The sequence below is a fragment of the Nematolebias whitei genome, chromosome 5 (genome assembly GCF_014905685.2).
Source record: "Nematolebias whitei isolate Nwh7 chromosome 5, NemWhi1, whole genome shotgun sequence".
NCBI lineage: Eukaryota > Metazoa > Chordata > Actinopteri > Cyprinodontiformes > Rivulidae > Nematolebias > Nematolebias whitei.
Genome location: NC_056502.1, coordinates 26,170,226 through 26,197,226, shown reverse-complemented (window position 1 = coordinate 26,197,226; position 27,001 = coordinate 26,170,226). Strand labels below are relative to the sequence as shown.

General features: G+C 39.6%; 2 protein-coding genes across 2 annotated transcripts in view; both read right to left on the bottom strand.

Moving 5' to 3' along the window:
- cdkal1 (CDK5 regulatory subunit associated protein 1-like 1) overlaps nt 1-17,069 on the bottom strand; it is a 295,222-nt gene extending 278,153 nt beyond the window's left edge. Inside the window, exons 1-3 of the mRNA XM_037676399.1 lie at nt 16,938-17,069; nt 15,904-16,067; nt 12,612-12,724 (exon numbers count right to left, since the gene is read on the bottom strand). Of these exons, the coding sequence (XP_037532327.1) occupies nt 12,612-12,724; nt 15,904-16,061 (271 nt within the window). The 5' untranslated portion in view covers nt 16,062-16,067; nt 16,938-17,069. The remainder of the gene's footprint in view (nt 1-12,611; nt 12,725-15,903; nt 16,068-16,937) is intronic.
- Nucleotides 17,070-20,881: 3,812 nt separating this feature from the next.
- The window catches only part of LOC119410166 (transcription factor E2F3), a 20,822-nt gene continuing 14,702 nt past the window's right edge, over nt 20,882-27,001 (bottom strand). Inside the window, exons 6-8 of the mRNA XM_037677076.1 lie at nt 26,690-26,804; nt 26,287-26,425; nt 20,882-21,174 (exon numbers count right to left, since the gene is read on the bottom strand). Of these exons, the coding sequence (XP_037533004.1) occupies nt 20,882-21,174; nt 26,287-26,425; nt 26,690-26,804 (547 nt within the window). The remainder of the gene's footprint in view (nt 21,175-26,286; nt 26,426-26,689; nt 26,805-27,001) is intronic.

Genomic DNA, 27,001 nt, shown 5'->3' with positions numbered 1-27,001 from the left:
ATGGGAGTGCAACAACACATCAAGACAGGAAGTCACATGGGAGTGCAGCACATCGAGACAGGAAGTCGCATCGGAGTGCAACAACACATCAAGACAGGAAGTCACATCGGAGTGCAACAACACATCAAGACAGGAAGTCGCATCGGAGTGCAACAACACATCAAGACAGGAAGTCGTATCAGAGTGCAACAACACATCAAGACAGAAAGTTGCACCAAAGTGCTACAACGTACCAGGACAGGAATTCACACCAAGACAGGAAGTCACGTGGGAGTGCAACAACACATCAAGACAGGAAGTCGCATCAGAGTGCAACAACACATCAAGACAGGAAGTCGCACCACACAGAGACAGGAAGTCACACTGGAGCAACAATGCAGAGACAGGAAAGTGCACCGGAACACAGTGACGCACCAAATCAGGAAGTACCACTGAGTCATGATGTCACACCAGAGAACAAAGACGCACCGAATAGCAGGAGACTGAGGAAGATCTATACGTTAAGCAACCTAAAGAAGCAACACATCTGAATGTTGAGCAACTTAAGGAAGAAACACAATAAAGCTAACAATCCTGACAAGGACATATTGACTTCTGCAACGTGACCACTAAAAATATGTTTACAAAAGGTCATTTGTTGGAGATTTTAAAATGTTAAATTTATATATATATATATATATATATATATATATATATATATATATATATATACACATTTTTAAATTATATATACATTATATTTGTGTATATTTCATGGTAGACTGCCTTGCTTCATAAATAATCCAAAGATTTCTCCATGTTCCAGAAACCCAGTAAGCTTTTATGGCTAGCTCCACAAGCTGCAGGAGCTCTGAAGAAAGTGTTTTATTGGATATAAAATGAGAACATTCAGTCCTTGAGTTCATTTTAATGCATTGTTCAGGAGATTTAAATTGCCACTCATTAAATAAAATGCACACCGTCTTTCTGGCATCTGTTGTACAACATGCTGCTGGTGCGGAAAACATGAGACGGAGCAGACTACATGTTGAGATGATAACTCACTTTCATGAAACACCCTCAACATGACATGAAGTTTGGTCCATTTTACAGTTTTTCTACTGAGTACAGTCAGAGAAAGATTAAATATAAAACAGCTCATTATTACCTCAGCCTATCAACCTGTCTGAAAACAAGACTGAGGCAAAGTCAGGAAATACGTTCAAATATAACCACTGATCAGAAGAGTAACAATAATAACATTCCTATCTAAAGTGTAACATATACACCATCAAAAGAAAACACACACACATACAGTACACACAACTGAAGGAAGATTTATTGTGTTCAGTAGAAACCGTGCATGGATGGATACACACATGCAGACACACAGCAATCATCAGATCCCATCAGATCTCAAACAGTCTGTCTGAAGGATTAGAAGAGCCATCTGTCTGCGATGAGGAAAAACATCAAAATAATTCACACACCTCTCATGATGTGGATGTATCGGCGTGCCTAAAGGTTTGATCAAGTGAAAACAGAATGTGAGAAGGTAACGATAGTAGACAATGAACTGTGTGAACATTTAAAAAATATATTGTGCTACAGCAAAATGTCCATCAGAACACAGTAGAGGAAACAAACACTACCTTCACCTTGCAGTCACAGAAGAACAGGAGGTTAGTCATAGTCACAGTTGATGTTTAATCAGTCTCCTATCAGGCTAAGCATACCTCGTCTTCATTTTGCTGATTTCATCTTGCATTGATTTAAATAGCCAATATAGCCACAAGATGAGAGGAGAGCGAGGTTCAAGAAAAGTTTGAAATATCAAAGAAAGTTAAAATGCTCTAAGGCATCAAACACAAAACGAAAACAAAATAACTGTGCTTAAATCTCAGTTGGTCAGACCAGTGTACCATCAGGCTTCAGACCTGAGGACCACAGTGAACAGTTCACACTTCTTATCAGCTCAGGATGATAGGCTATCTGGGAACATCCTTGTTTTTCAGCTTGGCTGCTAAAATGTACATCACCATGTTCCCCACCATCACAGACATCTACACCTCCAGATGCAGGAAGAGAGCCACCTGCATCATGAAGGACCCCACTCACCCAGCACACACACTTTTTGCCCCGCTCCCCTCAGGAAGGAGGCTGAGGAGCAATAAGTGTAGAACCACTAAACTGAGGAACAGCTTCTACCCTGAGGCTTAGACTCATGAATCCCTGATAAGGATCATCACTGTGAGAAAAAAAAATAAATCACTGTAATGCCACTTGATTGTTGATATGTGCTGCTGACTATTCATGCTGCTGATCTATTTCAAGCTACTGTATTCATTCGTATTCATCTGCTCACACAGACTCATGTTCGTGCTGCTGTTGTTCGGCGTATTGTTTTTGTACCTCTAGTGCTTAGCATATTCTTAGTTTAGCATATTTCTTAGTTCATATTTTAGATCTTATTACTGTTTTCTTTACAATTTATACTTATGTTGGATGTAACTGGGACCCTGTGTACACAATTTTGTTCCACCACATGTACCGCAAGTGGTGTGAACGACAAATAAAGAAACTTTGACTATGACTAAAATAACAATTTCTCTTCATCACATTATACTCTGCTAATGTGCTCTTTAGTTAACACAGGCACACACTACACTTCTTACAAGTTTATTTGTAAAAACTTTAGGAATGCAGTATTTTCCTTCACGTCACAGTTAAGTGCTATTTTGTGTTGGTCTATGACAGAAAATCCCAATAAAATACTCTGAGGATGCTCTGTGGATGAAACGGGACAAATGTGGACAAGATTAAGGAGCTATAGTTCAGGTGTCTGAGTTTATTTGTCATTATACAGAATTTAATTACATGTAAAGTAGGTTAGAGACATCTGATCTCTCTAGATGGATTTTACTGCCAGGTCTGACCCCTGACACCTAAAGCTGTCCACCAGTGACCAACTCAGTCAGGACATGCATTAAACACAAACAGATGTCAACGTTTGTTTTTTTAATTCAAATTTGTTATGCTTCTAACTTAATTTCTACATTATTAAATGATTATTTGGGGTTAATGTAATTTTAACACATCAGGAATTTTGTAAAAGTTGTGTCAGAAAACAAAATATGGTTTTAATTTACAGCTAAATTCAGTTGTCAGTTACTGAAAATCAGAACATCTTGGAACAGCTCATTTGCATAAAATCTGCCTGTTCATGAGATATTTTGCTAACAGACATTGATAAAAAAAACATTTTCGTCCAATCTTTGTTTCAGCAGAAGACAATAATTAGCATGCAAAATTCAACTTAGAAATAAATGTTGAAAAGAAACTTTTCTTTACTATCGTTGTACATTTGTAAATGTATGTTTTTGTGGGTATATTTGTGTGTATTTGTATATTTGTGTATATTTGTATGTATTTGTATATTGTTGTATATTTGTATGTATTTACAAATTTGTGTATCTTTGTATTTGTTTATTTATGTGAATTTGTATTTGTGGGTATATGTTTGTGTATTTTAATATTTTGTGTATTTGTGTGTTCATGAATCTGTGTGTTCTTGTATTTGTGTGTATTAGTATGCAATTGTGTGTTTGTGGATTTTAGTGTATTTGTATGTTAGTGTATTTGTATATTTATGCATTTGTGTTTAATTATGTTTGTGCATTTGTGCGTATTTGTGTGCAATTGTGTTTTTGTGTATTTCTGTGAAATTGTGTGTTTGTATATTTGTGTGTATTTGTGTCTAATTGAGTGTTTTTGCATGTCTGAGTAATTGTGGATTTATATGTTTTTGGGTAATTGAGTGGAATTGTGTGTTTGTGCATTTCTGTGTAATTGTGTATTTGTATGTTTGTGTATTTATGTGCATTAGTATATTTGTGTGTAATTGTGTACAATTGTGTGTTTGTGCATTTCAGTGTAATTGTGTAGTTGTGTGTATGTTTATGTGTATTTGTATACATGTATGTGTTTGCATGTATTGTTTTATCCCCCTGTGATTGTACACATTTATTTATTCCTCCTGAGGTCTACTCCACCCGTCCAGCCATCACTTGGTCTAACTCTAAGCACCTGTCTGTCTCCACCCTCCTCATGTCTGTCTTTCACACTTTCATTCCTTCACGTTCAAACGCTACAAGTCAGAAAACACGACCGCCTGGACTCGGACACCTTCAACATGATGGGACGACGGCGAGCACACAGCGTTTCTCTCCTGTGTATAAAGACACCAGGCGGTGTGTGTACTCTAGCAGAATGATGACTGTCAGAACCAGAACCGTCTCTCACACACGGTTCTTTAAAAACCCTGATTCCCAGCGCGCCGTCATCGCAGTGTGAGAGACGTGTGTGAGATCCAGACTGTGTGTTGATACGAGCGAGGTGGAGTCAGACTCCATCACGCATGCTTCCATTGGCTGCAGCGCTGCGGCGTGTAAAAATGCGCAGGGTACGGACGACCAATCAGAAGCGCCTCAAACTCTCGTTTTATGAATGAGATGGCGTGTACACGAGGTACACACGCTGTGATGTCACACCATCACACGGAGCAGCAGCGCCTGAAGCGTTCACAACCGCCGTCTTTTACCTGCGATGTCACATTAGGGCTGATCAGAAATGTCTAAATTGAGTTTTAGTGAACAACAACAAACAACAAACATAACTGTTGTTTTCAGCTGTGGGTGGTTCAACTCGGGGACAAACCTTTAGATCTTATTTTAACAACAAGATTAATGCTCCGCAGACACACTAACGTCTTCAGCGCCCGTAACGCTTGCTGATGATTTTATCTAAACAGATCACGCCCTCGCTCTACAGCCCATATCCTCTAACCGTCTGGGTCCAAAGCAGGAACTGAGAACGCCTCATTTGGCTGACATTGTGTATCAAGGAGTCGTTTTGCCTAACCGGTATGTAAAACTCTTAACTGAAGAGCTGCGCGTGTGGCTGGCTGTGCAGGGAGGAGGCGAGGTGTGTGTGTGTGTGTGGGGGGGGGGGGGGGGGCCAAAAACAACCCAAACATCCTCGGTGTGTGCGGAGATGTGTGTGCGCTCACGCTTTCCTATGAAGTCACTAGTTGGCACATTGCTTTGGTGCTCGCACGAGGCGCGGGTAAACGCCGCCCTCCTTCGTTGACTGCAGGAACAACTAAAGGCTGACTCAATAAACTCGGAGGGAATGATGCAGATGGCTTTCTTTGACCGAGAAACAAACAGCATTCAAATATAAAGGAGGTGTTTGATTACCTCCTTGAGTTATATCGTTTTAATTCAAATTAATTGTTAGATAAAAAGATGAACTGTGAAGATTTTTGTCATGCAGAAATAATGCAGATATGGAGTCCAGATTTTCTTATCTAAAGCCAGCCTACATTCATCACACTGTCGTTAAACAAGACCACTTAATCAGCTATAATTAATTAACAGATATAGTTTAATTAAACGTCTCAGGTGGCGTCATGAGCATCCTTTAAAGGTCTTTCAAAAAAGCTGAAACTATCAAAAGAATAGTTTGTTTTTTCTAAAAGGATGACCTCATTGAGGTTCAGCAGAGATGTTTTCTGTGACAAAAAGCTCCTCTGTGAGCCAAGCCTGCCTCCTACAGGCCAGAGGAGGAACTGCTACTACGCTTCACTCCAGGTGATGTCATCGTTTAGAAAACATGGCAGTGAAAGAGCGGCGAGGGAGGGCGAGTAAAAAAAAGTGAGAGAAAACGGAGAGCGGGAGAAAGGAACGAGGTGATGTCATGTTTTCAGAGCAGAGGAAGCCGTCTTTGTCTCAACTCTCCTCCAACTCTTCTGTACTTGAAGAAAAACTACTTCAAGGGAATGTATGATATGACCACGTCATCTTGGTTGATTTTAGGTTTAACGAAGAATCGTTGTAAGTGTGAGCGTGTTTATGTGTTTATTCTGGTGAACGGTTAACACCGTACATCAGCAGCTCGATCAGGTGCCGATTCATCCAGAAATATTGCCACTACTTCGTGCACACATCACTATTTAAACACCAGAGAACCTGACTGTGGCAATGTTTGAACCATCACAGAAATAAACAATGTCAGCGAAGGACTGAGGCAGATAAACACACAGGAAGGACTTGAACAAAGAAAGGAGGGAGCAGAAACTGCAGTATTTCTTTAACATTACCAGGGAGGCGCAGACGTTACATCATTCATCCAGAAATCCAGTGAGTGAGTGTGTTTATAAGTTTCATAATATCCATCGGGAAACGATCCATTCTCAACAAGTCCAGTTCAATTTGGCTGAAGAAAAATATTTCTTGCATTCAGATTTGACAAAAGGAGCTCTGTTTCTCGGATGCTGCTTGTCAGACCAGCTGCTGATGAACATTGTAAAACAGCCAGCAGTAATAAATGTCAAAACATTTGTATCAGCTTTCCTGTCAACATTTTACTTTATCCCCTGCAATCATACATTTAATAAATTGTGTTAAAAGCGGTTTACAAGCAAGCCGATGTGAAGACTTTATTGTTATTAATACAGTAGTCCTCTGCTACTTTGTGGTTTTTCAACGATTGTCAACTTTAATATTAATCATGTGATTGGGACGGTACGGGATAAAAAGTTAACAAAAAAAATACTTCGGACAGGCGCCGCCATTTTGTTTTCTTTCAATAAGCCTATACTGTATCGACAGTCAAAAGAACTACACTACCCAGAAGCCAACAGTGCTTCCGGCTGCTGCTTTCTGCCAAAATGAAAAGAAAGTTTAGAGCCGATCTGAACCTGACTAAAAAGTTCGGTCCTTATTCATAGTGACTTCGGCGCTCAAGAGGATGCAGAGAGCCGATCAGAACCGGACCAGAACTACTTCCAGCCCCATCGGTCAATCTGAGTGCTGCTTGCCAGCCCATGAAGCCTCTCGAACGGGGAGGCGTTGCTTGGAGGGCCGGTGTCTTCTCCGGAGCTCACCTGGACTTTTTTCATCCAGATCCCTCTGGTTTATTTGGACTCGAACAGGACCATGAGATAAGATAGAACTTTATTGATCCCGCAGGAAATTGTCGATGGTGTGGTTTTGTGCAGGCTCTCCGAAGGTCCGGCTCTCCAAAAGCATCTGGTGCTCAACGGCTGCAGAGAGCCGATCAGAACCGGACCAAGGCTGGTGAGTTCCTCAACTAAAATTTTGCAGTACTGTACAGTACATATACCGTATTTTCCAGCGTATAAGTTGCAGTTTGTTGCATAGATTTGTCAGTCCTGCAACTTATACACCGAAGCGACTTATACACTTTTTTTTCTATATTCATAACGCAATTTTTGACTGGCACTTTAAATTTCTAAGAACTAAGAAGAAATTTCTGAGCCATCCCATTCGCGCTTGCTTCACTCAGCTGGTGCAGGCGGAGGAACGTTGCTCCGGCCGCGATGGACAGACGGACGAATGGAACTGCACCGCCCAGGCGAAATGAAGCTGTTTGACTATTAAATAAATGCATAATAAATGTGAAGAGTCAGCTGTGACGTATAATAAATGCAACTTACATGTTTTTTTATCCTCTTCATGCTTTTTTTGACTGATGCGACTTGCACTCTGGAGCATCTTATACGCCAGAAAATACGGTACGTATGTTGTTAAATTTACATGGGTTTAAGTGTTTAGAACATTGCAAGAGCGTGGGATGGGATTATAAAGTCTTAAAATATATATAACTAAAACTAATAGTGTTCCTACATTGCGATTTTCCACCTATCGCGGGGGTGACTGGAACGTAACTCCACGATAATCGAGGGACTACGATAATATTATGAAATGTTAGTAAGCTGCAGATGTTCAGTGTAAGTCGTGTAAAGGAGGGTTTGATCTACGAAGCAAACTGTGTGCGTCAGCGAGGAAACGTCAGGTTCTGTTCTCTGTCTCCGTGTTACAAAGAAGAATTAATCTCAGGTCGGGTGAAAACCTTGAAACGATCAACTCAAGAGCAGAGTGCGTCTGAAACAGACGCCAACAAATGTCAAAGAGCTGCTTTCTAACTGTTCAAAATAAAAACTCACACAACAGAACATTTTAAAACCAGTTTTGTTCTCATATGATCAAAACTCCTTCTCAATCAAAACGCACTGGACTTTTCTCATGTCAGTCCCACAAGAGCTTCAAACAAAGGATTTCTATTATTAGGCAAATTTAAAAACATTTCATAACCTGGAGAGTTAGCTGACTGGAAGCTTCTTTATACTTTGTCAGTGTATTTTAGGGGAAAAAGGCTTAATTTGATCAAATTGTGTAAAAATTAAACAGTTTGCTTTACGGTCTGATCACATAATTACCATATCTTGAACTTCTTTTTGACTAAATTGATGTTTCTTCAAGTTTCTTCACTAAAGGTACTGCAGTTTTGTTAAAGGGCATCCTAGAGTCTCCAGCTGCGTTCTTTTAGTTTTCATTTTCTTTCAGGATGATCTCACCCTGACACAAAATAATGTTCAGCTTCAGACTCTGGAGAGGCTAACCCATGACTGATAGTGTTTTATGTTGTGTTGTTCATTTACTGCTTCGATGATGTGTTTGGGACGATTTTCATGCTGACAAACTGAGGCCGTCCCTCCAATCAGGCGCTCTCTAACAAGGTTTCACCTGACGGACAGAAAGCTGACAGGATTTTTCTAACAAACATCAGCTTCAAGCTGTGACGGAGAGGCCAACCTGTCACTCACAGGTTTACCTCTCCCCCCCCCCCCCCGGAAACTTTACGTACCTAACAAATTTATATTCATGGTCAAATCTTCTACAGTCCCCCAGGGCCGATAAATCGCTTCAGCAGATTCACACACGCACTTATTCTGAGGTTTCCATCATTTATTTGCACTCTAAATTTAAGCAGCATCTTCTGTTCTGACAAGACGAGCTAATCAGACAAAAGAAATCAAAAAGAAATGTGACTGATATGGGGAAACTCTGAGTAGGCCTGTCACGATAACAAACTTTGCTGGGCGATTAATTGTCTCAGAAATTATTGCGATAAACGATAATGTTGTTTGAAATTTGACAATTAGTAATTATTGTTAAATTTAAGAATAAATGTAGGTAAATTTTTGTGTGTGGTACTTTTTTTGACCACTAGATGGCAGTATAAGACCGTATGAACCTAAAGATGGATAGTGACGGAGCGAGCAGCGTCTCTTTAAGAAAAATGGGAGGGAGGTCCCTTGACGTGACATGGGCTGTCTCTCTTCGATTCTCAAAATTGCGGATGCTCAGTGTGGTTTGAACTCTTTAGCATAGCATTTTTCACACAAAGCTTTTAATAAAAAAATCAATAAACAAGTTCTCAGCTTCTTTTTGCAGAGAAAAACAACTTTTTACACGAAGGCACAGGTTTCAACCTTGAATTTTGGAGCTTTGACAAGACGGAAGGTTTTTTTTCCCCGAGGTTGACCTGTTAGCTTAGCTTCTCAGCTTAGCTGATTTTAACAATCCAAAAACACGATTTTGGACGGTTAAAAAAGATTTAAAAGAGAAAAGAGAAAGGGAGGGGTCAGTGAAGAGCACCGGAGTTGAGCTTTTTGTCATCCAGCGTCCTCAGTAGAAAGAGACACAAAGAAACGATGGTCGATAATTTTCATTTATCATGCGATTAATTGATTTACTGTTTATTGTGACAGGCCTAACCCCGAGTCAAAGTTTCTAGATATGTGAAAGGAAAGTTGCCTTTAAGGAGGACGTTGTGTAAACTGCACATAAAGAAGAAGGAACATTTGCATTTTTGAAAAGTTTGATTAATGTGCGTCTGTGGCTGTGGAGACCGCATGCAGAGGGAAACGCCTGAGGGATCCACTCCTGCTTCGTCTTTGTCTCAGACGCTCTCCAAAAACACACACACCCTCATGCAAACTCACACAAAAAGCCAATGAATGCTAAAATTGGCCACATACAAGAATTAAACAAATAAACATTTATGTTTTTTTATTTTATACTGTACATATCTGGCATAGAAATAAATGTGGATAATTTACAATGAGTTAGGCTTTCATGAAAAGGGGTTAAAAAAAAACTGAGAATAAGGTGAAGTTCATTTTTTGTTATACTGTTCTGCCATCAGAAGCATTTAAAATACATTAATATTCTTCAAGTGACAAAAGGTACAAACCAATTCATTCTGGTCCCTAACAAAAAGATGGAAACAGTGAAAATTATCATAGAAAATCTACATTTGTATCAAAAATGACTTCCACTCGGCGATGTTTTTAATGGAAGAGCAGAATTTTGAAGCCTGATATCAGGAAAAATAAAAATGTGTCCCAATTGAACCGGCAGACTGAACCTTATATGCAAGACGAGACTGCCCTCTTGTGTTTAATAATTACATGAGTTCTTCATGCGTATTCATATAAAGGGATCCCTCATGGATCGCAGGGGTTACATTCCAGAAACCACCGGGGTAGGTGAAAATCTGCGAAGTAGCAGCGTTACATTTATTTGATTATTTATATAGATTTAAGGCTTTCCGTCCCACACTCCTACAAAAAAATTTCACTCTCTTATAAACACCATATAATCTTGAACACTTGGTGATGAAGACGATGAGATGAATGTACAGTAATGCACAGCATGCACAGTACACACAATGTAAAGAGGGATGACTGTATACAGTGGGGAAAATAAGTATTTGATACTCTGACGATTTTGTAAGTTTCATCACCTACAAAGAACGGAGAGAGGTCTTTAATTTCTGTTGCAGATACATTTAAACTGTGACAGACAGAATCTAAAAAGAAAGTGCAGAAAATCACATTGTATGATTTTTAAATAACTCATTTACATTTTGTTGCATGAAATAAGTATTTGCTCACCTACCAACCAGCAAGAATTCTGGCTCTAACAGAGCTGTTAATTTTTTTAAGAAGCCGTCCTATTCGCAACTCAACTTTACTTTGGTAAATTTAAAACATTACAAAAAAAGGGAAAGAATATAAAATGGTAAATCAGTTATTTACCAAAAAAGGATTAGGCTGAAGCCAAGGCTTATACTTGCCTACCCTGTTCATAGACTCCACAGTCTACATGACGGATATCTACTGTCCATATAAATATATATACACATAAGTACACAAACAGACATTTACCGTATATTTAAATATTTAAATATGCATGTATATAATACATATATATACTCATTACATATATTTACCGTATATTTAAATATGCATGTAGATAAAACATACACCTTTCTGCACTCATTACCTGTATTAAGTGCACCTGTTTGAACTTGTTACATTTATAAATGACACCTGTTCACACAATCAATCACTCCAACCTCTCCACCATGGCAAAGACCAAAAAGCTGTCTAAGGACACCAGGGACTAAATTGTAGACCTGCACAATGCTGGGATGGATTACAGAACAGGCATGCAGCTTGGTGAGAAGACAAATATTGGCGCAGATATTAGAAAATGAAAGAACCACAAAATGACTCAATCTTCCTCCATCTGAAGCTCCATGCAAGAACTTGCCTCGTGGGGTAAGGATGTTTCTGAGAAAGGTCAAGAATCAGCCCAGAACTGAGGGAAGGAGGTCCCCACCTTTCCTCCTTTCAATATGGTGCAGTCGCCCTGTCCCCTTTGCAGAACAGCAGCCCCAAAGTATGATGCTTCCACCCCCATGCTACACGGTTGGGACGGTGTTCTTGGGGTTGTACTCATCCTTCTTCTGCCTCCAAACATGACACGTGGAATTGATACCAAAAAGCTCTATAGTGGTCTCATCTGACCACATGACCTCTTCCCATGCCTCCTCTGGATCAACCAGATGGTCACTGGTGAACATCAAACAGGCCTGGACATGTGCTGGTGTGAGCAGGGGGACCTTGTGTTCCCTGCAGGATCTTAAACCATGACAGCGTAGTGTTACTAATGGTCCTCTATGAGACTGTGGACCCAGCTCTCTTCAGGTCGTTGACCAGGTCCTCCCATGTAGTAAGAGCATTGAAGATGGGTCGTGGCTGGGTCTTCCAGTCAGAGCAACTAAGGAGTGGCTCCGTAAGAAGCATTTCAAGGTCCTGGAGTGGCCTAACCAGTCTCCAGACCTGAACCCATTAGAAAAGCTTTGGAAGGAGCTGAAACTCACTGTTGGCCAGTGACAGCCCTGAAACCAGAAAGATCTGAAGAAGATCTGTGTGGAGGAGTGGGCCAGAAACCCTGCTGCTGTGTGTTCAGACCTGCTCAAGAACTACAGGAAACATCTGACCTCTGTAACTGCAAACTGTTCCAAATTTTAAGTTTTGTTTTTCTATTGAATCAAATGCTTATTTCATGCAATAAAAGGCAAAATGATTATTTAAAAATCATACAATGTTATTTTCTAGATTATTTTTCTTAGATTCTGGCTTTCACAGTTGAAGTGTACAACAAAAACTACAAACCGCTCCATTCTTTGTAGGTGAGAAAAGTATCAAATACTTGTTTTACCCCAGTGTATATCTATGAAAATATATTAAAGGAGACATTTTTACTGTTTCAGTTGTTTTTTTATGCATTTAAAATATTTAAATATTTCGATTATTTCAATGGTTAGTATTGTGAGTACAGTTGTGTGAGTGTGTGAGTCACGGTTATTTCCTAAAGATCTGGCTGTAAAATCAAACTAAAGCAACTTCGTACCTGTCATCTTGTACCCACTGGCAGCAAGCTGTCCTGCCATGTACTCTCCATCTGAGTTGTTGTGACTGCAGCCCCATGTTTTGATCCAGATCTTCTGTGTGCCAGGAATCAAACTGGAAATAGATGGGATTTTATTAAATAATATTTGGTTTAGGCATGCTGAAATTCTAAAATCTGTATTTTAAGCTAATATTGCATACTAAGCTGAACTGATCATCTTTTCATAACATTTTTTTTTTCTATCTGTTGACTGAATAAAGTAAGACGTTATAAAACATATTTCTAGTGATGGGCATGTGACGCTTCATGAAGCTCTGGGGCTTTAGTTGTGCTGAAAAAGCTTCAAAGCTTCAGTGATGGAGACGTGCGGTGGACAACTGCAGCCACAAGAACCTCAAACGTATGTTCTGTTCATTTGTACAAATTAGTGATTACATCTGCATTACACAATAAAAATAAATATTATTTTAGACACTTAGAGAATACAACAGAGTTCTTTGTTAAAAAAGGAAAACATTTGTTTTTAAAAAACAAATATACATACAACTTTATATATAAAGCACTTTAAAAACAACACCATTGGTCCAAGTGCTGTACACTGAAAACACATAAAAAGTATGAAGACTACAAAATTAATTGAAACCGCAAAAGTAATTAACTGTTAAAATAAAAAAACAACAAACAGTAAAAACAACACAAATAAATTGAAACCTGAAAATTAATATATAGTATGAATAGTGGGGCGGCACGGTGGCGCAGTTGGTAGAGCTGCTGCCTCTCAGCAAGAATGTTGCCAAATTGAATCCCGGCCAGGGAGCCATTCTGGGTGGAGCTTGCATGTTCTCTTTGTGCATGCGTGGAGACCAAAGACCAAAAGCATGCATGTTAGGCTGAGTGGTAACTCTCATTTTGTCTCATTTGTCTCTTTGTGTCCCTGTGATGGACTGGAGACATGTGTACCCTGCCTCTCCCTTGTACAGTCACTGCTGGACATGGGCACCAGAGACTCCCGTGACCCGGAAAAGAAGATGTGGGTAAAAGATAATGGATGGATGTATAGAGAGTGTGTGTCAGCATGGGTATGTTATTACTGTAAAACAACTCCCGTGTGCTGTTCAAACGCCTACAAATAATTGTAATTTTGAGACCCATTTAAAAACAAAAAATACAATTCAATTATTAAAACATGAAGTGTAGGTCCTGGGAAACACTAAACTTTATTTGGAATAAGACCAAATAGCCAAAATTCATTTAATTTATTTTCCAAAATTCTATCTCCTCATAACTCAACATTTATTTACTAATGATGATGAATCTTAAGTAGCATTATCAGCATCTCGGCAGCTATAACTAGCATCTGTAAACCTGTGATTGGTTCAGAACTCAAACTTTCTGAGCCAATATGGAGCGAAATGAAGCGGTGATGACATCATAAGCTTCGAACATCGTTTGTCACATGATGGTGGTGTTTGATACAAGCTCCAACACGGCTTTCTGAACCGCTCTGCTTCAGGCAGAGTGACACAAGCTCTGAAGCCTCAGGACCGTTTGCCCATCACTACACATTTCACACGTCACCTGTCTGATCAAAGCTGGGAGTTAAAGGCCTACAACATACAGATCACTACAGAAGATGAGGTTCAGTTCTGGGCCTTTTCCTCAAATACTCAGGTCGACCCGACGCAGGTTCAGAATCTTTCTTATGGGTGCTTCCACCCACTTTCAGCTCAGTTCTGGAACCTCCTCCAGGCAAGTCGAGCCGAAGGTCTGACATCAGCAGACTGCAGGACGGTGATTGGTCAGAGAAAGGCACCAATCATGAGAGTCTCCTTGACGAGGATCAAACAACATTTTTAAAATCTCTAAAGCTTTTATTTATTTTTAAAAATACTACAATGTGGTATTATGAGGCGGTGCAGATGACAATTCAGATGGAACCACACCAAATGGACTTGATTTACAGCTTCAACCAGCGGAGAGAAGCTGGTCTCAACTCGACCACGGCATCTTTGGAAACGGAGGCAGTGAATCTTGAATGTTTAGTGACTAATTCTCTTTATTTTACATGTTGGTGGCAAGTTTCAGAAAGCTGTAGTATGAAGACCCACTTACATTGAGGCTACACTCATATGGAAAACTAGAAAGTTCCTGGAAAAACTTTGATGGGGGCTGCCTATTTATTATTAAATTATTATTAATAATAAATAGTAGCATTAATAATTAATAATATCAATAATTAATTATTAATATATTGTTGATTTATTAATTAGTATAAACTATTAATATATTTTATATTAGTATTAATAATTAATATTAAATATCAATTATAAATATTAATCATTATTAATGTTATTATTTCTTATTATTAAAATGAATCATTAATTTTTATTATTATTATTACTAATTAATAATAATAATAGGTGATAATAGGTGCCTTCCATGCATGTTGAACTAAAATGGCTCCTGACGTTACTCAGTTTCTTTGAAAAGTTTTCTCCTATTCATTTCCATGGGAAATTTGTCATTTTCGTTAGCAAATTACGTCACCATGGTAAAGCTAATTGCCAATAAAAGTAATAGCATACATCCAGGAGCCGGGCCGGTCGTTTGGATATAACTTTTGTGAGGGGAGACATTGTGGTTTGGGCCGCATTAACGGAGATAGAAATGTAGACACACTTCCGAGGTGTAGAATAATAGGTGCCTGCCATAGTCCCCAACTACCAACTACTCAGAATGTGTGGAACCGAGTCGGGTCGAAGTTGGACCAAGTGAGTTGTGCTGCGTTAAGTTATGCAAACAGAATGGGCAAATCAAAGCAGCTCTGAGTGTGATTAAGATTGTCTTGTTTCAGTTTGTAACTTACAAGATTTCTTTAAGATTAGATTTATTTATCAGGTTTTGACACTTCTGCAAATCAATCATTGGTCAAGAGTCTCTGTGCAATGCATCGTGGTACACAGAATACTGTGACCACTGATTCCTTCCTTTTCTCGCAGATTCATGTTCTCCCAGCAGAACACAGAGCTGTAGAACGATGAGCAGTTCGATTTATTTGTCAGTGGTCCTAATGTTTTGGCCACAGTCAGTGTAAAATCTCACTGAGCTTTTGGATGGTGCTAACTCATTTCTAACCCTCTGAAGAGTCCGTCAGAAATGAGGAAGCATATTCAAAGACATTCTGGACAGTAAACATGTCCCCAGGTTGAGTCGTCTCAGGTGTGCTGGGATGACGTCATCTTTACCTAAATGCACAGTTTCAAGGCTTCAACCCGCTGAACACTGAAAATACCTGTCAGCTTGGAGCTCCTCGTTGTTCAGAGGCTCCTTCTTCTTCCTGGCTCGTGGTATTATGTTCTTTCTGGCAGACTGTCTTTCATGAGGAGTGGGGTCCCCAGAGGACACCATGTCCTCAATGTCTTCAATCAGAGGGTCACAGTTGGACGGCATGATGATCTGAAAATCAGAAACGCAGTATTGTTGTATAAACCCAAACAGAAGGTTGAAAATTAGTTTTAACAACCAGGTATTTTATGTTTTGTTCACACAAGCAGCCAAAGTTATAATCAGATAACTTCTTCTTTAAGCATTTAATTCAGATTCACTGAGCAGGTTAGGAGGGTCAGGAAAACAGGCACACAGTCAAAACTTAAAGACCTGTTCTCTCTGTGGCGTTACAGATCTGATGATGGAAGCAAGAGGCTTCTGGGACAGCAATTCTCAAATGTTTTCATTTATCCTCGTTTAGAGTGGTTTTCATAACATTCAACAGATATATTAAGGGTTTGAACTAAGGGTTTGGGGAGGGGAGGCACAGAGATTAGAGAGGGTGGGTCTGTGATCGGAAAGTCACTGGTCAACTCCCCGGACCGATATAAAAAAAAAAGTGGGTGGAAAAGGTGAAGCACCCACACCTGCCTCCACCCACATTTGCCACACTCTGGGCTCATGAGCAAGGTCTTTAACCCACTCCCTCAGCTGCTCCTCAGGTGCCTTGATGGCAGCCCTCTGCTTCACATGTGTGCTCACATTTATATAAATCTCCACCGCTTTGCTTTTAACATCAAATTATCATTATTCATATTGGTCCAAACTAAAGGAGCCATTTTCCACTTTTGGGTGAATCTAATCTTTTTTTTTTAAAAAAAACGTTGCATATAAACTATCTTAAAACGTTTCGTGTGCACACCTGATTTAAAGTTACCGTCAGGCTGCAGTTTGTTGACATCCAGCATGCTAAACGCTAATAGCTATAAGCTAGCTGCACCCCACGTGCCCCTAACTTTGTGCTAACAGACGCCTCAAACTTTAACAAAACATCATTACCTGAGCTGAAACGTGGTTAATAAATCCAACAAATTCTGGTTCTGTGAAGAAGATCGTTTAACGATTAAAAACTTTGTTTATCTGCAGAACAGCTGTCACAGCTCTGGCACTGCCATGGCTTCCGGTAAGGAAAGCAGCGAGAGACAAAAAAAGAGAGCTGTACTTCGCACGCGCACTCAAAAGTGTTGCTCGAAGGGACCAAAGACATGGGGCATGTTGGAATTATACCGGCGACTTCATATGATCGTACTTTGAGCAAAACTGTCGTACACCTAGTGTTTCAGAATTATCTCCATCTGTAGCACTGTATCGTGCACCTTACAGCCTATAATGTGTTTTTATCTTTAAATAATCCGACACCTCCTGCACCACAGCGCCCCCTGTAGTGTGGAGGTCATGTTAAATGAAATCCACCTGCTAACATGGTTTTGTTGTTAGGTTTTATTATAAAGTTGGGGGGAGGGAATGAAGTAAAATCAGTGCTAATTTTGAAGTGGTCAAATTATTGTGCATTACGGGACTTTTGGAACGATTGATCGCACATCTGTCAACGCCGCACAGAAAATCAAAATGTACAGGTATTGCAAGTCTCTATACTTAATTAAATGTTGTGCATCATCTTCCAGTAAAGAAGTTATTTTCATATTTATTTACCTTTCTGTGTAGACTGAACCAAGCCGACAAGTTTTCTTGTTTATATAGCCTTTATTGTTTTCAATTGCAAATGTCCACATTACAAAAAATACAATTACCTCCCTCCCCCCACCCCAACACACACAACTCATATTCCTCAATTTAATGTAGAAACAATTCAACAAATCAAAGAAAACATCAACACGTCACCCATGCATTCAAACTGCAAGTTACCCTTCGCTGTAGTTGGTGAAACCAGGCAGCAAGATTTTAATTTGACACTCAGCTGTTATTAGTTGTTTTATTTTTCCTATCAGTTACCATAACCTTAGAAGTTTGGATAAGAATATTATATTTGGTAACAGCTTAATAACTGTTAAAAAAATAATAATCAACCGTTCCCATCTCTTGAAGTCTGACAGGTTTCTGTAAAATCTCCTCACGCATCAGAATCATACGATACAAAACAAACGGCCACCTTTTTTACAAAACATCCCCCTCAGTGGTTCATTAAAATCTTTTTAAACATTCAGTGGAAATTCTGGGAAAATTAAAATGTTTCCAAAAAGCAGGTATTCACCGTGTAAAAATATTTAGCCGTTTGAAACAGGAGTTAAGATTATTTATATGATTAGAGCATGATGCAGCCGTCTGAGAACAAAAAGAACATTCATGTTGAACAATCGCCTAAATAAAGGGATGACTGATCAGAATGTGTTACAGGCAGTTTCTATTAGTTTGGACTCAAACATGTCTCATTAAATGACTGTTTTACGAGAGAACGCGTGACGTGAAAACAACTCAAATATAGATTTTAAACGGTCACAACCTCCCTGACCTTAAAACACAAAAAGACCTAAGCAAAGCACAAACACGTGCTCGTCCTGGTTCAGGTGTTCAGACGTTCACAGGTAAATACACCGAACACATGTGGATGAACACGTTAACCGTTTCAGAACCGTTCCTGCTTCAGATTAAAGACAAAAAATTTTAAAAATTAAAAAAATAAAATAAAATAAGAGCTGAATAACTTATGAAAGGTTACATAAAATATATATTTCAACATACATCCAATTTATCCATTTCAAATATGCTCCTATAAATTAAGTTCAAAATGTTCAAAATAATACTTTAAAACCTATTTGTGAGATTTCTAGTTTTATATTTGGGATTGCAAAATCCAACATTCCTGCTTCTAATTGTACAATTTCTATAACAAAGGGGATCTGGACTCCCAGTCTATGTAATGGAGATCTATGCTGGGACCATGAACCGTCAGGGGTGGCCTACAGGACCTGTGCATCAAAAAAATACTCAACTGTACATGAATTTACACAAAACTGGACCTGAATCAGTCAAACTGGGGGTGGGGGGGGTGGGGTGGGGGGCAGAAAGATCATCCAAAAACATGTTTAACTTTGTATTTCCAATAATCCTTTTTAACCTTTCACCACTCGTATCGAGTCAAATAAAAATAAAAAAAGACGCAGTGTTTGAATTATGCAAGATATTCTGAATTTTTTTTTAGTCTGAATGAATCTTTAGTTCATCAGACAAGTTTAATGTCATTTAGTCGTTAAAATCTAATAAAATTGAAGGCTCGACTATCAAAAGGTGTGGGGGACAGATTCAAAGTCAACCGAGCACCTGAAAGAACATTAGTGGGAGTTTGGCCATGGTGAGAGTGCAAGTCTGTTTTTGAAGGTGAGTTCTGTGCCAAAGTACAGAGTAAACATCTTACCTGTCACAGGTTCAGTGTTTGAACACCCTCAGGTTGTAGAAACAGCTGACCTGATGCGCTAACAGTCTGTTCAGGGTCAGATGGGTCAGAGACCGTCTCTAGAGTTTCTCAGTTTAACTGAACACTGCTTTAAAAAAACTCTCACACCTCATCTCCATAAAATACTAACATTAATGGCAAGCACAGATAGCAGCAGCAGCTCGGCTGTATCACTTCCTGTACAACATGGGGCCATGTCCTGCAGGATGATCAAAATATTTAATTTGAAGTAAGCACAAAAACAAACAGAAAACTTTACAAAATGTATGATGGGTGTGAAAAAAGATTAGATTGAAGGCGTTTTAAGACAGAAGTTATCCACTCTTTCTGTCAGCTTGCTAATCCTGTCAGGATTACGGTAAATTATTTCTTCAGACTGAGGTTGTTCAAAGAGCACTTTATAAAAAGTAAGACTGGTTCCAGTGTTTCCCCAACGTTACTTGCCTTGGCAGGGCAGGGCGCTCATCTTTTCCTTTTGTGATTTTTGTTGACGGGGGGGTAAGAGACAGAGACTTGTCCGTGTTGCACTGTTCATGCAGACAGTTCTCAACTGGGGGGTGGAGAAAACGGCTCAGCGTGAGGGAGACGAAGCACTACCTCTGTAGCTTTTCAGCTAGCAAGTCTGTTTTGTGCACCGCTAGCTTAGCGCTACATCATTGTTGACGAAGAGGACAGATTGGAAGGCAGGGCGCTCGGTTCCGTTGACAGGGTGGGGCACCCACCTTGAATAATGGTAGGGGAAGCACTGGGTCTTCTCTTCACATAACCATACTTCAAAAACCATTAAAAAAAAAAAAAAGGTGTGCAGGTGTGTGTACAGGTGTGATTCATGTAAATATGGTACTGTTGGATCACCTTATGGCTTTGCTGGACTGTTTGCCACTAAACAGTCCCGTCAGTTGGTTCTTTCTGGCCCGTTGGTACCAATCACTGCAGTTAAAATCTGTCCCTTCATCTCTGAAGGACAGACTGGTGGACATCTGTCGTCGTGTCCAATGACAAGGAGGCACCGCTTCACCGGACCGTCCAGAACCAGAACCACCCTTCACTTCTGACAACCTTTAATTTCTACATTGTTCTACATCTGCACACATCTAAAACAGTATGAGCCTCACATCACAGACCTCTGGTGAAATCAATCACCCCCCCCAAGCATTAATGCAGTACAGCCTTCATAGATCAGCAGGTAACTGCACCAACCAGAAGAAACTACATGTGGTTCTCTGAGTCCTGATCTACGCCCAGTCAACCAAGACGCGGGGGTTAATATCAGGAGGGAGTGGGGGTTCCTTCATGTTGTTCTGTCTTTGTTGGCTTGTCTGTAATTAGAGTAAAGGAACGTTCCCCCTACATCTATAAACCCTCCGTGTAAAAACATTAAGCTTCTTCTCACTGAGCGGTCCGTTTGTCATTCGTACCGTGGAAACAAGAGTTTAAACTGCATGGGACAGTTTAAACTCAGGGGTTAACTCAGTTTTAAACCCCCCCCCACACACACACACATACCTCCCTGTGCTTATTTTAGCTAATGTTAGCTGCACAGCAGCTCATCCAGACCCAGAGAGGGCATTTTGTCAAAGTCACAAGCGTCAAACAAGTCGCTGATTCCCTGGTCGTCTCCCAAACCTAAGAGGTAGTCGTCATCCAGGATGGGGGGCACGAGGTTCAAGAAGGGGCCCTGGGGCGGCTGGATCTGGTCCTCAGTCTGCTGCAGGAGACTGGTGTAAGTGGACGAGATGGGGGACAGAGTGGTGATGGAGACGGCTGAGGACGAGGTGGGGGGAGACAGGAAGGAGCTGGGAGACGTGGATGTGCCGCTGGGATCTGTGAAAACCAAACATTATTTTTCTCAACAGAGGAAAACGCTCCGTACGTTTCACACGCACAAACAACAAAGATAATAAACAACACTTACACTTCATCTGATCTCAAAGAGCCTCATTAATGTAATAAATGTCAGATTCTCTTCAGTACTTTGATATTTGTTGGGCTTTGCCTCAAAACAACCCTAAAACAAAATACTGCAAACAGATAGACCAATCCTTGTTTTACTAAAGATAATAAACCAACTAGAGAAATTGCATTTCCTATGAAAATGCAGTGTGATTATTGCTGAATGACCTGCTGAAAAACAGCTGAAAGTAACTAAAAACAAGTTGAAATGTAGCTGAAATGGAAGAACAAGCCTAAGATAGAAGAAGAAAGCAGGATAATAATAATAAATAAATAAATAAAGTGTTATGTGTTGTCATCATTGTATGTTCCCATACAAATATGAAATTGGCTCTCTGCATTTAACCCAGTACACCTGGGATACAATCAGGTGGAGCAGTGGGCAGCTATGTAGGCGCCCGGGAAGCAATTGGGGATTGGGTGTCTTGCTCAGAGACACCACGACATGTGGGAATGACTGGGACTGGTAGTGGTGTAACGGTACATGTGGGTGTATTGAACCGTTTCGGTAAAGCATGTTCGGTTCGGTCCACCTGCGTACCGTTTCAATTATTTTTTTTACTCATTAAATTTTATTAACGAGAGATTTTGCGCCACGGAACTAAAGTTCCTAAGCGTGTTTCAGCACGGCGCTATAGTCTTGCAGCACGCGTAGCATTAGCAGCCTAGCAGGAGGCCCTTTCATCTTGTTGCGGTCTCCCGTTTGGGAACATGATGGCTTTCTTGTTGAAACTCAACAATGGGAAAAGACAAGTGCAAATCCAAAGCTGTGTGTCGACATTGTTTCCCAGAGATTGGATCTGCAGCAGGCAACACGTCTAACTTGTTAACACACTTGAAACAACATCATCCGAACGTGAACGTCTCTTCTAGCAGTTTGGTGCAAAGCAATAACACAAGCTGTAGGAATTTTTAAAGCTATGGATCGTGATACCGGATTTAAGCATATGATAAAGTTCTTGAGCCCTGCTACGACATTCCATCACGTCAACACTTCAGCCAAAAAGTTGTAGCAGCACTTTATGAAAAAGCTAAAATTGATCATCAACAAGCCCGACCCCAGATTTAAAGCCCTGCCCTGATGATGATGAGCGAGAGATTCAACTACCTAATAACAGAACTGATGACCGTGCAAGGAGTTATTGTTATTGTATTATTGTGATCTAATTAACTTCTTTAACTTAAAATTATAATCTTATTAACTCAATTTTTTATTTTTTTTACCCCTTTGTGTTTGCAGTCTGAGGATGTCACCGAGAGCTGAGCAGCTGAGATGCAGCTGAGTCTTCTTCATCTTCAGGGAATTTTTTTTTTATGTATTTTTATACAAACATATTTTTTACTTGGCATATTTTCAAAATAAACATATTGTAAGTCTTTATTTTGGCCTTTTTTGTATAGAAAATTATCTGAACCAAGCCCTCCTTGAAACTGAACCGAACCGAAATGTGATTTTAGCGTACCATTACACCCCTAATGGTTGGGGATCGAGCCTGAGCTTCCGGGTCCCGAGTCGGCTATCCTGCTTGGCCCCCAAGAAAGACCACATATTTGCGGAAAATTATTTAAACAAGCAAAAATTAGAAAGATAGAAAATTAGCTTAAAAAAGGCCTCAAACTAGCAAAAACACTGAAAAGTAACTAAAAGGCAGAAAGAAGCTTAAACTACCAGAAGGAAGTGGAAGAAGCTGAAATGAGATTTTAAAAAATGTGGAATTAGCTGAAAAAGCTAAATTTAACATAAAACAGCTAAATAGTAGCTGAAATAGAAAAAGCTGAAATTAGCAGAAGTAAGCTGAAAAGAGCATAAGTTGAAATTAGCAGACATAAGTAATTTAGGCTGAAAGTAGCCAAAATTGTCAAGAAAAACTTGAATACAGCTAAAATTAGTTAAAAAGTAGCTGAAAATGTAGAACAATTTTAAATTAGCAAAAGTAAAGAGCACAAAATTTTGCCAAGTTAGGCTAAAAGAAGCAGAAATTAGCACAAAAAAGACCACTTGCTCCTCACAGTTCCAGGAATTCGTCTTAAGCGCAGAGGTGACAGGGCCTTCTCTGTAGCAGGACCAATACTTTGGAACGAGTTACCTCTGCTTGTCAGACAGGCCCCCTCCTTCTCGGTTTTCAAGTCCCGTTTAAAAACTCACTACTATTCAGTAGCTTTCAACACCAGATGACCTGTGTTTTGATCCTGTATGCTCCACACTGGTTAGTCATAGATCTGCATCGTTTTTATGTCTATATTTTTGATTTACTTCATTTTGTATTTTGCTTTGTGTGTTACTTGTTGTTCTGTCTGTACAGCACTTTGGTTGGCTTTGTCGCTGTTTTAAGTGCTCTATAAATAAAATGGTATGGTATGGTATGATAGAAAAATTGCTCAACTTCCATAATTCTATTCCAACTTCCATAATTCCATTCAAAAAGTTAATCTTTAATAGATGATAGATTCAGGGCCATTAAACGATTTCAAGTATTTATTTGTTTATTTTTACATAATTTGGGCTTCCAGCTAGAAAACAGGATGTCAAAAAATTTGAATACTGTGAAGACATCAGCCCACACGTCTCAGTTTTTGCAGAAAAAAAAATAAAAATTAGGATCACAACAAATCAATCAAAATATGGTATGGTAAAATATGACACGATATGTCAATATTCAATACTTAGTTGGGAATCCCTTTGTCTTAATCACTGTCTCGATGTGACATGGCATTGAGTCAATCAGCCTGTGGCATTGACTGGGAGTTATGGAAGTCCAGATTTCCTTGCTGCTGTCAGCTCTTCTTTGTTGTTGGCTCTAGTGCCCCTCAGTTTCCTCTTGAGAATACTCCATAGATTTCTCAATGGGGTTTAGGTCCAGCCAGTTGGCTGGCCAGTCAAGCACTGTGGAATGGACATCAAACCAGGTTTTGGTGCTTCTGGCGGCATGGGGAGGGGCCAGGTCCTGCTGGAAGATGAAATCTGCATCTCCATACAGATCCTCAGCAGAAGGAATCATGAAGTCCTCTAAAACATTCTGGTAGACTGTTGCAGTGACCTTGGATTTAAGAAAACGGAGTTTACAAACACCTGCACCGGATATTGCACCCAAATCATGACTGACTGTGGATATTTCACACTGGACATCAAGCAGTATGGGCTCTGTTCCTCACCCTTCTTCCTCCAAACCCTTGGACCTTGATTTCCGAATGAAAGACACACTTTACTTTCATCAGAAAAGAGGACCGAGGAACCCAACAGTTGTAGCCCATCTCCCAGATGCCTCTGAATGTGGTGGTTTTTGAAGCTGTGACTCCGCCTCATCCCACTCTTTCTGGATCTCTGCCAGATTCTGGAATCTTTTCTGTTTGATAATCCGCTGAAGCCCACGATCATCTCTTTTGCTGGTGCATCTCCTCCTGCCACATTTTGCCCTTCCACTAGACTTTCCATTGATGCGCTTGGACACAGCACTCTGTGAACAGCCAGCCTCCTTAGCTATGAACTTTTGGGGCTTACCCATCCTATGGAGCGTATCAATGACTGTCTTCTGGAAAGTTGTTATGTCTGCAGTCTTCCCCATATTGAATCGAACTGAGACAATTGAACCAAACTGAAGCAATTTAATGACACCTGGGGAAACCTGTGCAGGTGCTTTGAGTTTAGTAGATGATTAGTGTGTCACACTCAGTTTAAAATATTCATGCCCTGCAAAATTTGGGCTGATTTCTTCACAGTATTCTAATTTTTTGAAATCCTGTTTTCATGGGTTTCATGAGCTGGAAGACAAAATTATGTAAAAATAAACAAATAATTATGAAAAAAAAAGGCATGTAAAAATAAACAAATACTTTAAATTGTTTAAATTGTGGGCCCTGAAACTATCATCAATTAAAGAAACTTTTTGAATGGAATTATAGAAGTTAAACAACTTTTCCATGATATTTTAACTTTTTGGAAAGGGTCTGTAGCAGCTGAAATAGCATAAAGCGCTGAAACTTGCAGAAATAAGCTGAAAGGAGGATAACAAGCTGAAACTAGCAAAAAGAAGTTAGAAGTACAAAAAATGTTGTAGTTGGCAGAAATATTTTGAAAAGAGCATAAAACAACTGAAAAAACAACTCAAAGTAGCTGAAAAAATGTTTAAATTTGCACAAGGACGCTGAAAGAAGCTGAACCAGAACAAAATGTGAAAGGAGCAGTAAAAGATTGTAAACACATCTAAAGATATGAAGGATGTAAAATGAGCTCAGTTCTTTTTCTAAGTGAAAAAAATGGCAGAAAAGGCTAAATATTTCAAAAAGCTCAAGTTGCACCAATACCAAGTCATAGCAGGATTGTCCTGAAAAAGCTGAACGTTTTGATATAAGTTTGTTGAAATAGCACAAACTGTGGAACGAGAAAGATGCCGATAAACGTACGAAGAAAAATGGATCACAATTGTGTGAATGCTTTATAAACATTCACACGACTAATTTTTAGTATTAACAACATTCATTCATTCAACCTTTATTTAAACAGATAAATCACACTGAGCCTCGAAGACTCATTTACAAGTGACTGATTAAAATGTTTGTTAAGTCTTGTTTTGTTTGTTCCATCTTTAGTTTACTTTCTTCATGTTTGTGGCAGGTTTTTATAATATTCACAGCATGACAGACATTTTGGTGCACCAAAACTAAGCTTTCTCCCTTTTTAAGTTTGTTTGTTGTTTACATCTGTAAGAAAACCTTAGGAACATGCTTCAGATCAGACCAGCATGTTTCACTAAGAAAACACTTCCTCTGATGTTTTATAAAGGTTTTTCTCTCTGTGTGAATCGTTTTGTCTCGTTTTAAACCCTACAAAAGGCAGAAAGTTTTAACTCTTGAACAAAGACACTTAAACGTCTCCGTGACGACCCCGTTTAGAAAACAATCAGAAATATATTAACCTGTAAAACTTGTCTGTAAACTGACAAAAAGAGACAAAGATGTTAAAACTGTGACTCATCTAAAGCACACCTTGAACAACTTTCAGGAACGGCGAGTTCCCGTTGATGTCCGCGTTTCCATTTTTTACAGGACTCATCTCGTTCTCGTCATCTGGGCACAGCAGGACCTCGATTGGACCCTTGGTGCTGGTCAGGTGAATGGATAAACTCTGGAGCAAAAAATGAACATTAAAGATGTTGACCTCTATGTGTGATTACCAGCATGTAACAATCTACTTCAGATCCAACTCTAAATCCTCTAAATTCTCAAACGCTGGACAAAATGACAAGCTAAAGTAACATCTGTGAGCAGGATTAACTTCAAGGACCAATGAAAGAGCTAAAAAGGACTTCAGAAGATCTGGTGGACACTTCAGTTCTGAAATGACAGGAAGTGATGCTGTGGTTTTGTGTTCCTGAGCATCGGCTCTGACCTCGTCTGGGTCCGGTACTTCCAGTTTGGTGTCTGTTGGAGCTTTGACCACAATCACAGTCTGGTCTCGGAGGCTGTCCACTTGTTTGATGTCTTGATATGATATATAAGCATACGTGGAAACAAACGTGTTAAAGAAGCCTGACATGTCGGGGAGAACTTCTATTTAGCACATTTATTACACTGAGCTTGATTGAATGGCATAAAGTTATCTGATGGATTATAGAATGACAATAAAACCATCAGGTAACAGCTGAAGTTACCTGATCAGGTAACAGCTGAAGTTACCTGATTGACAGCATCAGGTAACAGC